Source organism: Dunckerocampus dactyliophorus, chromosome 9 (assembly GCF_027744805.1).
Source record: "Dunckerocampus dactyliophorus isolate RoL2022-P2 chromosome 9, RoL_Ddac_1.1, whole genome shotgun sequence".
NCBI classification, from domain to species: Eukaryota; Metazoa; Chordata; class Actinopteri; order Syngnathiformes; family Syngnathidae; genus Dunckerocampus; species Dunckerocampus dactyliophorus.
In genome coordinates this window covers 30,953,218-30,966,635 of record NC_072827.1, presented here as the reverse complement: position 1 = coordinate 30,966,635, position 13,418 = coordinate 30,953,218, and the positions used below count along the sequence as shown (strand labels likewise).

The following is a 13,418-nucleotide window of genomic DNA, read 5'->3' as shown; positions in this document are numbered from 1 at the left end:
TCATACCACTGGCTCCCAGCCGAGCATCATCTTGGCTTTTCGGATGTCGGGTCTTCGCCTCTGTGGGTCATCCTGGGCCTCGGGAAGGAAATTGATCTGACTTTGGCTCACTGTGGGAGTGGACACAATGGACTAAGAGTGTAGATATACTGCTCAAAAAAATTAGAGGAACACTTGGAAAACACATCAGATCTAAACTGGGGGAAAAATGATGTTGAATATGTTTCCTGATAATAAGTGGGTGATGTATTAGTAACAATGATGCCACATCATTTGATAAAAATGAAAATGATCACCCTATAGAGGGGGGAAATCAAAGACACCCCAAAAATGAAAGGGAAAAAATGATGCAGCACACTGGTCCATTTTGCTAAAATGTCATTGTAGCAACTCAAAATACATCAGCTTGATAAAACACAAAAAACATGGCCGCTGCTGCGTTGGATTAGTGGCTTAGCATGCAAACAACAGCTTGACAGCGGCTCCAGGACCCTCGAGTCCGTTGCACGGCACTTCTGTCGTATGTCAAGCAGTCCGTGAAATGTTTTGCGCAGATGACTGCACTCATACAGTTTCTCCACCTCTTTTCAAGATGCTTTACATCACGAGGATGACGGCAGCAGATGTCGTCGAAGGCCACGACGCTACTCCAAGGCACACACTGACAATGCTGACAATTTCCTTTATTTACTTATTATTTATGGTTTTGCTAGTCTGTGCAGCACTTTGGAAACAGTGTTTATAAAATGTGCTATATAAATAAAGTGGATTGGATTGGATTGAATGCAGTATCACGATCAATTACAAGTTCACTATCCTGCTCAAGACACTTCAACATGGGGTGGATCAAGGCTGAAGCGTATGGCTCAGCGTTTTTCTATTCAAATGTACATTTTAGCATGTATGCAGCAATCTGAACAAGTCCAATAATATTTCATGGTTTCATAGTGCCACAAAAAAACCTTTTCATCCTTCACCAAGCATCTTAATGCAGAGACGCCGTAAGGAGAAGGGTGCAAAGACAAGGAACGCACGATAGGCAAAGGACATTACGAGATAAGCAGGAAGGCAGGGGAGCTTGGCTGGGCCGGCACTGAGATAGCAGGGGTCAAGACACTGCGCAGACACATAGAATGACAACAACATCAATCAATCAGACACCTTACCGACAAGACTTTTGATGAGCCGAGCAAACTCCAGTATGGTGTGCTCATCTGGGTTTCCCTGCAGATAAAATTTATATTTTTAAAAATGCAGATGCAGGCGCAATTATCTTACTGTTCAAGGGTGGTTGAGAGTTAGCGGGCAGGGGTTAGGGTAATTTGGAGGGTTGTGTTGGGTGGGGTAGAGTAGGGTGTTTAGACCCTGTCCACACGAGAGCATTCCTGAGATTTTTTTTAGCACAATGAAAAATGCGTCCATACTGTGCCGGATTAGTAAATTGTTGCATCCAGACGGGAAGGAATCACTCAGTGAACACGATGTAATACACAAGCACACCCACGTGTCGCGCTGTGAGCAAACACGCGGGCAGAACTACATGACACACCAACCGTAGAGGAAGAAAATAATTTATTTTTTTCTTCAGTATTTAAACTTTGCTACAAAAATGTTATTTTTCCTCATAATATTTCATTATTCTCTTTCAATTATTACCCTTTCTTGTTAAATTAAAATTTTTTTGTCTTAATATTTAGATTATGTTATTGTAAAATTGCTGACTTTTTCATTTTTGCTCTTCAGTTTTCTTGCTAAAATGCTATTTTTAGAATGCGCCACTGACCAATAAAAAGACAGCCGCAGCCTAAAACTGGCCCCTGGGCCACACTTTGAACACCACTGGTTTAGTGGTAAGATTAGAGTTTAATGTGGTTAGAGTTGGATTAGGGCATGGTAAAGGTTTAAGATTAGGAGTTGGAGGTAAAATTAGGCTTTAGGGTGGTTAGGGTTGGATTAGGGCATGGTAAGGGTTTAAGATTAGGAGTTGGAGGTATGATTTGGGTTGAGGGTGGTTAGGGAGATGGATTCACGTATGGTAAGGGTTTAGGGCAGGAGTCACCAACGTGGTGTTAGCGGGCACCAGGTAGCCCCCAAGACCACATGAGGTGCCCGCAAGCCTGCTTTTCATTCAGGTTTTCAGTTAATAATGAAAGAACAGTAGAAAGAAATGCATTGTGAAATACAACATGTGAGTTGTGGACACCAGCATTTTGTTCATGTTCTGGTAAAACAAGCATATTCGCTTTGTTTGGGTTTAAAATAAGCTCTGAAAATAAATGTTACAAAAATGAGTAGCTCTTGGCCATTTTCATTTTGTAAAAGTAGCTCTCACAAGGACAAACGTTGGTGACCCCTGCTTTAGGGTTTATGTCAAATGCCCGGTTCAAGAAGAACTCACCAGATTGACAGGACTGCTGATGTTGCTGTTCATCAACAACACCAGGCCGTTCACCAGGTCACTGGAGGCCCAATCACACACACACACACACACACACACACACACACACACACAAATGCATTACACATTGGTTGTTACTTCTATAGCAGATAATCACATTAGTGCAAGTGATACTCGCTGCATTTTACAGTATTCATTATAATAACATACAAGCAGGACTGTGAATACGTTACTATACTAAAGCCTCCGCATTTGAGACACACACCGCTCTTTCATTAGCGCTATTTCCTTGTTAGGTTCACAAGGGAATAATACGTGAAAAGGTCAGGCAAGATACAGCAGCGTGTGCATGTACTTGATCCTCCTGCGTGCTGGCCAGCTATTGCTGCTGTCCATGTTGGCTCATTAGAACACACTAGATCAGCTCACAACTCTGAAGGTCATTTTGGGCAGAATCCTAAACTAAATCAAGAAACTATACGTCAGTCACTATACGCCAACTTGAGAAGAAGATGAGCACAACTTGAGAAGCTCGCCTAATAGGACACGGATCCTTGACGGGCTGAGGAAAGTGCTGCATGCAAATTGTAACACTTAAGACTTCGACATACTTGTGAGTGTACTTTTTAAAGTTCCCTTGACCTGACGTTGTGCTGTTGCTGCCATGACGTTACACGTGGCTGAGTGACAGGCTTAATGTATCGGGGTTTTGAATGAAAACATTACCAATAAATCATGTTCCTTTGCCAATATTTTGGAGTTGTGGGCTAACTTTGCCTCGGGTGTTTGAGCATCACAATTAATTTCATCCTGTCACCTGGTCAATCTTATTTTTGGACTGTCAACGTCAAGCATGTGTGGACTGGATGATGAAGCTTTGATCGGGAATTCTTGCTATTTCATGAGTACCGAGGAGAATAAATACACAAACTTTGGAGTTCAGTCATAAAGGATAAACTAAACCGGTGCATTTTGATTTTTCTTTGGCTTCAGGGACTAGTGATGCCAAAGGAGAAAAATGTGATAAGCACAGAACTGAAAATGCAACTTACTGCAACAAAGGCGTTATCGTCGTCTCTGTCCTGGCTGCTCAGTACAATATGGCTAACATGACAATAATAAGTAAACAAAGTAATAAACACAGCAAAGTGCGCTCTGTTCAGTTGCCCAAAAAACATAAAATGCACACAACGTATTTCTTTTAAAAATTAATTCTACAGCCGCTAACTTCATTCCCAGGCCGCCTCCATTCCCAGATTTAAGTATAGCATTTTGAGTACGTGCTTCACTTATGCACTCAAAACGGTACGTGGAAGTTACCTTTACCGTTACCAAAATTTACCACGATAACCGACGTCATTTTGCCCATGTCGGTAAATTTGGTGTTTTAATAAAAAAAAGGGGAAAAATGTATTTTTTGTCTGTTTTGCCTGTGTGTGCTGGTATGCTTTTCATTCCCCTTTAAGACGAGGTAGAGCGTGTGCAGTCACGTGACTCCACCCATCCAGCCTGAACAAGAAGGGAAACAGACAATGAGGGAGCGGTTGTACAGTGCCAGCCTTTAACGTAATATGTTCATTTTATTAAAAAAAAAATTGCTTTTTTCCGCAACCTAACTTTCCAATGTATTTGTTGTTTTGTTTGTTTCTCATAATATCACGACTTGAGACAATTTTTCAACTTTATGCTACTAAAATTATGTAATTTCTCATACTATTATGACTAAATTACAAGATTTGTATCTTAATATTTTGACTTTATTCTTGAAAAATTGCTAATTTTTCAATGAAAAAAATAGTTTTATTGTTAAATACTATTTTTAGAATGTGCCGTGGGCCAATAAAAAAACAGCCGCTGGCCACAAATGTCCTCCAGGCCGCACTTTGGACACCCCTGCTGGAAACCCACTATTAAAATTCTGTAAGGGGGGCAGTTTGACTCAAATGGTGTCTACAGTACTTAGACTTTTTGATTTGCACACGGAAGCTATGCAGGAAATGAGACAGCAGAGCTTCAAATACTCTTAACTCTCTGATCACTTAATGCTAGGCTGATCAAATAACCTAATTACTCAGTCTAAGCGAAAGCACAGCCACCTCTGTCAAAGGCCCGCCGCCGTTTGATTTAATTAATGCAAGCGTAACACGATAGCCGGATAACACCCGCACGCTTTCAAATGTAAATACACTGTAATTAATGTAACAGCTTCCAATAATCATGACAGTCTTCTTTTTAAACTGAGGTGTATTTGGTGGATAGCGAGCAGGAGTGAAAGCGGAAATGACAAACATTAGGCCCATCTGGGTGGACATACCAAACAGGATTTCATTTAGGAAGAATTTCTCCTCTTACCTCACATACTGGAAGGCTCTTGTTTGGGAACCGGTGCCGTAAACCTAACACAACAACAGGAGATTGGGTCGTGCTATGCTGCTGAGTCACAACTTCACATGTTTCAAATTCCCAATAGCGCCCAAAATTGCGAAATACTATGTACTACTACAAAATGGAACTAAAACTCCATCCATCCATTTTCTATGGCGCTTATCCTAATAAGGGGTATGCTGGAGCCTATCCCAGCTGACTTCAGGCGAGAGGCGGGGTACACCCTGGACTGGTCGCCAGCCAGTCGCAGGGCACATATAGACAAACATTCACATGCACATTCGTACCTGGACAATGGACAATTTAGAGTCGCCTATTAACCTAACATGCATGTTTTTGGAAACTGGAGTACCGCACGCACACACGAGAGAACATGCAAAGTCGACACTGAGATGCTGAAGCGGAGATTCAAACCCAGGTCTTCCCAACCTTCTGACTTCAACTTCAAGTTCATGTATTTGTTTTAAATAAAAGTTAATACATTTTAAAAACCTTTCAAAATCATATTTAAGTCATTATTGGGTGTGCAAAGTGTGGTGCAGGGGGCATTTGGGGAGTGTGGCTCATTGCAGAAATATAATAAAAAAGTGGAAAAAAATAGAGCAAAAAGTCATAAAGCAACTACAAAAAGCTGAAATGTTGATTACATTAACTAATAAAAACAATGATTTGTCTTTAAAAGTCAAACCTGTCTATAGCAGCCACTAAAGGGAAACGGCAAAAGTGGCCGCTATAGGCAGGTGGCTGTTATAGACAGGTTGGCGCCCATTTTGAATTTGTGCGAAGACGGCTTTTTTAAATGTCAAACAACTGACAGTTTGTGTGGATCTTGTGAATGATTGTGACTGAGCTACGACTCAGTAATTAAAGTCTACACACGACGGCTTCATTGCTTAAAAAACAAAAGTTTTTCCTGCATGAAGCTTCTGTTGAGTCGGCATTTTGGCCGCTATATGCGATCAGATATTGACCAAGGGATACAAAATGGGTGGCCGCTGGCCGCGTTGGACAGGTGACCGCTATACACAGGGTCTATAACACGTACATTTTCTGCGGGGCGGGGGGGAATTTTCAGTGGCCGCTGTAGGCAGGTGGCCGTTCTATACAGGTGGCCGCTAAGACAGGTTTGACTGTATATGTATCACGTTTTATATTCATTGTTTTTATAATTTTAAAGACATTAGTAATACAACTATGTCAAAGCAACATTATTTGTTGTATACATTGTGGGAAAACAGAAAAAAATACCTAGCGCTCCAGTATCAAAGGCTATTTCATAGATGACCACCACATATCCCACCAGGCATCCACCAAATGTTGATGTTACTGCGGGTGAGTTTGACAAGATTCAACTTCTGTACCTGTGTTCTGTGGCTGGCTGACGCCAATATCAAATGCATGTATACAATAAGACAGAAGATTCAAATCCTTACCGTGAGAGGTTCTCCCTGTAGGGCCTGCAGGATGAAGTTGCTAACGACGCGGCCGTCGTTCATGTGCATTCGGGAGCCGAACGTGTTGAAGATCCTCGCCACTCTCACTTCTACTCCTTCCTGCAAGCACAGAAATTACACCACCATTATTTAAGTGTATTTTTGTAACATGGCTCAATTTAGTTTTTTTTTTAATTTGTACTTATTCGCAGGCAATCACTGCAGCTAGGCCTGTCATGATAATCGATAAGTGGAACAATTAAAAAAATAACAGATCGATAATTATGACACCCCTGATAAATTGGTATGTGCACGTACTGTACGCGTGTGTGTTTCATCTGCTCGTCTCTCTGTGCCACACAGGCTGGAGGACAAGAGGGTTCACTCTGCATCTGTCTGGCATATCACTGTCTGTCTGCATCTGAAAAAATTATCTAAAAAAAAATGTTGTCGAAAACATCGATTATCGACGCTAATTTGTAGCACAATTATCGACCAGAAAAATATGTTATCGTGACAGGCCTAACTGTAACAATGTAAAACATTCATTGCATGAGAAGTGGAACTGGCTTCACTAAGACGACCCACTCATACAAAAAACAAGGCCAGATGTGTCGTACTTTTTTTTTTTTTTTTCCCACAAATCCTTGGCTTTCCTAATGTATCAACGCTTCCCCGAGGTGCGATATGGACACTTTGGAGGTTGGGAACCATGAATAAAAACATGAATATTATGTAGATGGTTCTATTCTTAAAGGGGAAGTATGAAACGGTGAAGAAAAGAAGACACAATGGGGACAAGGTGTTGAAAGGGTCTCAGATGATGAAATAAAAAGTGGTACATCAATTGCTTGGGATAGGGTTTTAAGGTAATGTTTAAAAACTTCAATGAGTACATCGAGGTTTGCTACATGATGCCTATTGTGGATAAAACAATACACCAGATGCATCAAGAATTAAACGGGTCAGTTTTTCCTCATTCCTATTGTTGCTGACTGTTCTCAAGCCTTTTGTAAAATTCTACTAAAGAAATTCAAAGTATGTATGATTCATGCTGATATCGGCCTTTGTTCAAGGCTGCAAGATCGGAATCGTATCGGAAGCGAAAAATTCGTATTGGGACAGCCCTAATACAAACACAAACAGAGTAGCACACTGTTGTGCTCTCACAGAAAGTGCATTTTGCACATTACAAAAGAAATGCTGGTCTTTAAATATGCTTGAAAAGCCAGAATTTTGAGAAATCCTGCAAACGTTTGATAAACAGCACTAATGGAATGTGAGAAAATACATGTCACAAACAGCAATTCCACATCATCATAACATTAGTGCTTAATTTGGTCTCAAAATAATGTTTGCAATAATGTATTTTTTGAGAAAACGAAAGTTCTATATTGGCTGAAGTGTAGTATTCATAGTGTCAGCTTGCAGCCCCATGGCAAAGTTGACAATTGACAAGTAAAGAACAAGATAAAAACATCATAAAAGCGTCTCTGTAGGAAACCATGATTAGTTTGCTGTTGGTAGCAGTTTTTAAGGAGTCCATGCTTTATTTGATGTCACTGATAGATGGTCACATGGCTACAAGAACATGTGAAATTGTCTTTCATTGTATAAATGATCATTGCGATGATGGTTATCTATCCAGTTTCTAAAGCCAACGTGCAGTCTTCTTGTGCAGTGTGATAAGTGGCCATTAGTAATGTGATGGCATGAGACGTGATGCCAGTCATGTTATGTGGCTGTATGTGTAGCTTAGTACATGTGTGTACAGGACGTAGTATGCCAGGGTGGGTACCATACATTCATATAGTCCCAGGGAGATTTAATTTGGGCTCCACAGAGATGATGTTGAGCAAAAGAACACTAAATGCAAAGTGAGTATGAAAACTGTCTTAACACCCAAAGCACATTATGTAGATGGAGCGTTGTTGCCGCTTTCTGGAGGTTTTTTCAGAAGGCTTGATAGGCGGAACAAGGTGCGTCCCATTACGTACATTATATTCCATTGAAAGTAATGTGTGCCAGTTGGTCAATAAATTAACGAAAAGCAGTTAATTTGCATTTCGTTATCGAGGTATTAATCGTGATATTAATTTGAGGTCATATCGCCCAGCCTTAGCTCATATTATGTTTAATTGATTAACACCCTGGTAAAACATGTTGCCTTCAGTATTTGTGTTATTCGGCTAACCAAATATGAGCATGTAATGCAGGCAAATAGACTTCCAGCTGGCAGAACTAAGAATCAGTACCACCGCTCTTGAGATTTAACATGCGTCTGTAACTTATTGGAACTAATGAAAGAAGTTGTTTTCAAGTACATTTAAGTTAAAGTCTGCTTTAACCCTACAATTGATGTATTGCTGCTTGTGACAGCACTTGCCCTCATGGACCCCACTGAGATCCTAAAAGGAGCGTGATTACTAATGATTCCTGAGTATGAATTAATGTTGGAAAAATGTACATAAGTTGTCACCCATACTATAGCAATGATTGCTTTGCTTGTTGTATACTTGTCAATATGTATTCTTTACTTGCGTATCTTGCTTGCTGCTGTAACAAGTGAATTTCCCTGCTGTGGGATAAATAAAGTACAATACAATACAATACAATAACTATTGCTTGTGCACAGAAAAGAGGAACAGGCCCAGTGAAGGAGAACAAAGAGTAGCCTTGGGTGACTCAGAGGTGCGAATAGGACTGAGTAGCACAAGGCAGTGCGGCCTGGCACTGACAAGCTACATCCTCTTATGAACAGTACGCTCTACTAGTATAGATTAACCACACATGTACTGTTAAGATCACTCTCACACACTTACACATACCCAAACAAGGACACAGTGTTCAGCCGATAAAAGCCCCCCTCCCCTTAAGTTTGAACATTTATGTAACTAGTGAAAGGCCTAAAAGAATAAAAAGAGGGCTCGAAGAGCGTACTCAGACCGGTGTGGGATTGTAACTCTGGTACAATCCTCCCTTCTCCTCGCGAGTAAAAGAAATATTGTTGTCTTGTCTCTTCTGTAATATCGTTATGTTTCACAAGTGTCACAGGAGTTCGAACCTGGCAATTAAGCATGTAATACTTGGACGAAAGGGAAAAAGGCTGCGCCATTTAAGTCTGAAAGAGAAATACCATCGTATTTAAATGTGCTCCGTTTCTGTAAACTCATTTCACACAGTGCAAGATCATCACCGTAGAGCAGCACGCTGCTTTGAGTAAGCGAGCAATTTTCGCACCTGGCAATCCAGACAGAAACTGCACCGTTTAAGCAAACCCTCCCCCTACTATCTCCTTTCTCCATATGCCCTTTCATCCAAGTATCCTGTTGCTTTGTAATTTCAATGGAAAACATGACAATCAAGATAACTGGCCGAGCCATTTCCTCATATGTACTGAAATGAATGGTCACATGACACATCAGACATGAATGTGTTTCAAAAGGGCTAGAAAATAATTGATTAGTGGCCAATCTTGGGACTCTGAAAGGCAACATGTGACATTTATGAGCAGTATGGCAATTTCCTATTTGTACTTTGTACGCCTAAGCAAATCAGTGCGACCTCTGAAGTTCAATCATTTCAAATTCATACAAAATTTGAGGGAACAGAATTATCTAAACTGAACTGTTGAGCTTTTTCTTTGATTTTTGGAGGCTTTTTTGCAGACTTATTCCAAAAATGGCCCGCCATGGTGGATGACGTTGCGCAAGACCTCAGTGAGCATCCCAAGATTAACCCTTCGTGCGCCAATGTTTTTCTTGACTTTTAGAGGCTTTTCTGCAACATTTATTGAATACGATGGGCCACCATAATGGATGGCATCACATGAGACCTCAGCGTACGTCACAAAAGCTAATTTCAGCCAGCATGACGGGGATTAACTACGGTGGCCGGCAGGGGCAGACGTGCGGCAACACACTCCCAACGCTTTCTTGTAGGCATCCCGCTCATGTCTTTAAAAGACGGATATCTGTCAAGTCTGGCACTACTGGTAGTCTGGCTAATTTGCATTTTGTTCCGTGTTTGTGAATGAATGTTGCCACAGTGACATACAATAATAATAGGGGTGTCAAATGAAAGCATTAATTGCATTTAATTTAGTCATATTTAGTGCTTTATTTTTTCACATTAATCATCACATTAGTCAGATTTTTTATCTCTAACTCTACTGCTTCTGTATGAGTTACCTTTTTAAAAATCCGTTGGAAAACAATGGCCAGTGACACCCTGAAGTCCAATGAATAGGAAATTTACAAAAACAACGCGACGCTCATTATTGATAAAGGCAGAGTGATATGCCTTCTGTGAAGAAGTTTACCAGAGCAGCTCGAGTTTAGCCTGCCACATCACCACAAAGCACCCAGGCGAGCCTTGGCAAAGCTCTTCGCCAAACTAAAGTCTGCGACCGACAGGCTGACAAATGTTTTTGCCGATGAACGATGAACTGCAGGCTGATAAACATAGTGGAAGACTAAGGCTTAACAGAGGTGTGGCAAACTGCGTCCAATGACCCGTCATACAAACCACTGTACTGTGCAGGACTACAGTGGCGACCAAAATCAGCAAGATGGAGAACGGTGAAAAGGAAAGCCTAAGACTTTGGTGTGTCCAGTGGTGGTTGGAGAGGCCTAAAGATTTAGATTACCACCACACGTGTGTGGCTGAGGACTGAATGAATAATGGGTTCACTTCACTGTGAAGCACTTTGGGTACTTTGAAAAGCGCTACGTAAAATCTAATCCATTATTAAATATCAACCTTTTGATCTGTCAAAATAATGCAATGAATTTAAATGAAAATACCTGAAGGTGAGGGCTTTTCTTCCCAATTTTTAGGTGAGATTAAAAAAGACCTATTATGATCAACCACAGATCATAATTAACCCCTGCAATGTTTACATTTCTGGACAGCACTAAATAATACATCTATATATACAGGTATGTATGTACATATGCTGTATATGGCAACAGTTACCTAATGCTCTCTGATAATTGCACACGACTGCTAAAGCCTTTTAAGAGCCAGGGAATTTTCAAGGAGCAATTACCCTGTCTTTGCTTTCATCTTGGCCATGATGAGACTAGCCACAGTCTCCATGTTTTTCTAAACTATCAGAACATTTTATTTGTATCAGCATCCAAATAAGATAGCCATGAAAGGTTTTGTACATGTGCATGACTGAGGGGTGCCAAAACCTTTTCCACCGAGGGCAGCATACTGAAAAATCAAAGGATGTGGTTGGGCACTTTAATAAAACCAGTTCAATGTAGAAATGCTGAGAAGTTGCAGGTCGGTGTTTTAAAAAGGTGACACGAGGATTATTATGGCCATTAGTATCAAGTTTCTTTTCAGTTTTCTTTTTTAATTGTATAACCAGATTGTGCCGCGGGCCAATAATAACTTATCAGATAGTGGGCTGTTAATATTAACTTTCATTATGATCGACATCAACATTAGGCTTTTCTTTAAAGAACAACATTCCTCTTCTGTCTGACATGTTTTTCTTCCCATCCACTGCATAACTGTAGTCAACACGTGTAAATGTTAATGGATTTTGATTACATGACTAGGCGATAGATGGCAGAGGCGATAATCTCGCTCCTGTGCACAAATGAATGACAGTTAATTATGAAAGCAAGATGTTTCCCAGAATTATCCTGATGAGTGTCGGGGGGAAAAAATGAGTAAGGGGCCGAAGCTGGGGCTGATAAATATCACTGGCCTGCATGAAAGACAAGAGAAGGCAATCGTATCAGACCATTAAAGGCTGGCATCAATCAAACCCAAATCAGGAAAACCTATTCTGGAAAATAATTCACGGCTCCATCCGTTTGTGTCCTCACTGCTGTTGTTAAACTATTCACTTTGGTTTCCTTGAATATTTGACACTTGAGGGCTGGTTTCATATTCATCTGCCAAGGACATGAATCACGCCGTTACTTGTGGCATCACACACGCCTTAAGATTCAGATCAGGCTTGCCATAGTGTCAGGTATTATGTGGAAATTACACTTTGTTCACAACTTCACACTTGCCGTTCAGGCCGGACCAAAGCATGTGATGCATATAAAAAAACATTAGTTTAAATGTAGAGTTTCTCACAAAAGTGAGTACATGCCTCACATTTCAGCAAACGTTTTATTTTATGATCTTCTAAAGTGGCTTCCCAAGCAGTGCCATGGCACATTAGTGTGCCAAGAGAGCTCAAGTGTGCCCAGGTAAATGCTCCAATTTCACTTTATTGGGGCAAAAAATATTTACTACAAATACTGTATCTTTGTTAATCTATACCAGCAACATATAGTGACAGGCACAACAATGAAATGGTCTTCCAAGGCAGATGGCACACAACTAACTATATACCAAAATATTGAGTCAAACAGACATCCAAACCAGATGCCCGAGCCACCTCAAAAACTGATCGCTTTACGGCCGTCCCTCGTTTATTGGGGTTAACTGGTTCCAGACCTGACCACAGTAAGTCAATTTAATAAGTCAATAAGTAGGATTCAGTATTAATAAACTGAATATTTTCCTACTTAAAAAATCTGTTATGACCTTCTAAGTACAGTTTGTACCATTACTAGAGCCCTGTAGACATGAAATAACACCCCTATAGTTATTCTTTGTTTACACCACATTGCGCAACACTAATGCGCAGGCTATGGGATCACTGTAGAGACATAAGAGACAGCCGCCACTCGTATCATACAACAATCTATCATGCTTATTAATTATCCTCCATTTTATTTACTCTAAACTTAAGAAAGGGTTTCAAACGGACTGAGGAAATAGGAAAAAATAAGCCAAAAACGTATTACAGCCACACAAAATGGGAGAAATTTCTTCACCATCATGTCGTACATGCCATGGCTGACTACATAAGTGTTAAGGTAATGTAATGTAAGGTAATGTCTCATCAATGTAACATTACTGACGCCTAGTGACGCCTTATAACTTGTCTTTCAATTAGAGGTGCTCCCAACAATCAGCCACCGATCAGTATTGGCCGATTTCTTTGAGAAAGCATGGTATCGACATATCCCGATACTTGCTTTTAAACGCCGATCAGCCCCGCCCCCAATGCAGCAGCCAGTCTATAGCGACTATCTCCCGCCCACTTTCCCTCCACAAAGCAAAAACAAGCATGTCTGCTGTGTGGGACTTCCTGTCGTTGTGAGAGTGATAGAAGTTTTGCA

The 13,418-nt window shown here is 40.7% G+C and overlaps 1 protein-coding gene across 4 annotated transcripts in view; it reads right to left on the bottom strand.

Moving 5' to 3' along the window:
* Window positions 1-13,418, bottom strand: part of uxs1 (UDP-glucuronate decarboxylase 1) — a 39,329-nt gene that overhangs the window by 2,089 nt on the left and 23,822 nt on the right. For all 4 annotated transcript variants that reach the window (XM_054787541.1, XM_054787540.1, XM_054787542.1 and 1 more), the window contains 5 exons: window positions 6,217-6,336; window positions 4,751-4,794; window positions 2,399-2,459; window positions 1,167-1,224; window positions 7-110 (listed from right to left, as the gene is read on the bottom strand). In XM_054787541.1, coding sequence (XP_054643516.1) covers window positions 7-110; window positions 1,167-1,224; window positions 2,399-2,459; window positions 4,751-4,794; window positions 6,217-6,336 — 387 coding nt within the window. The remainder of the gene's footprint in view (window positions 1-6; window positions 111-1,166; window positions 1,225-2,398; window positions 2,460-4,750; window positions 4,795-6,216; window positions 6,337-13,418) is intronic.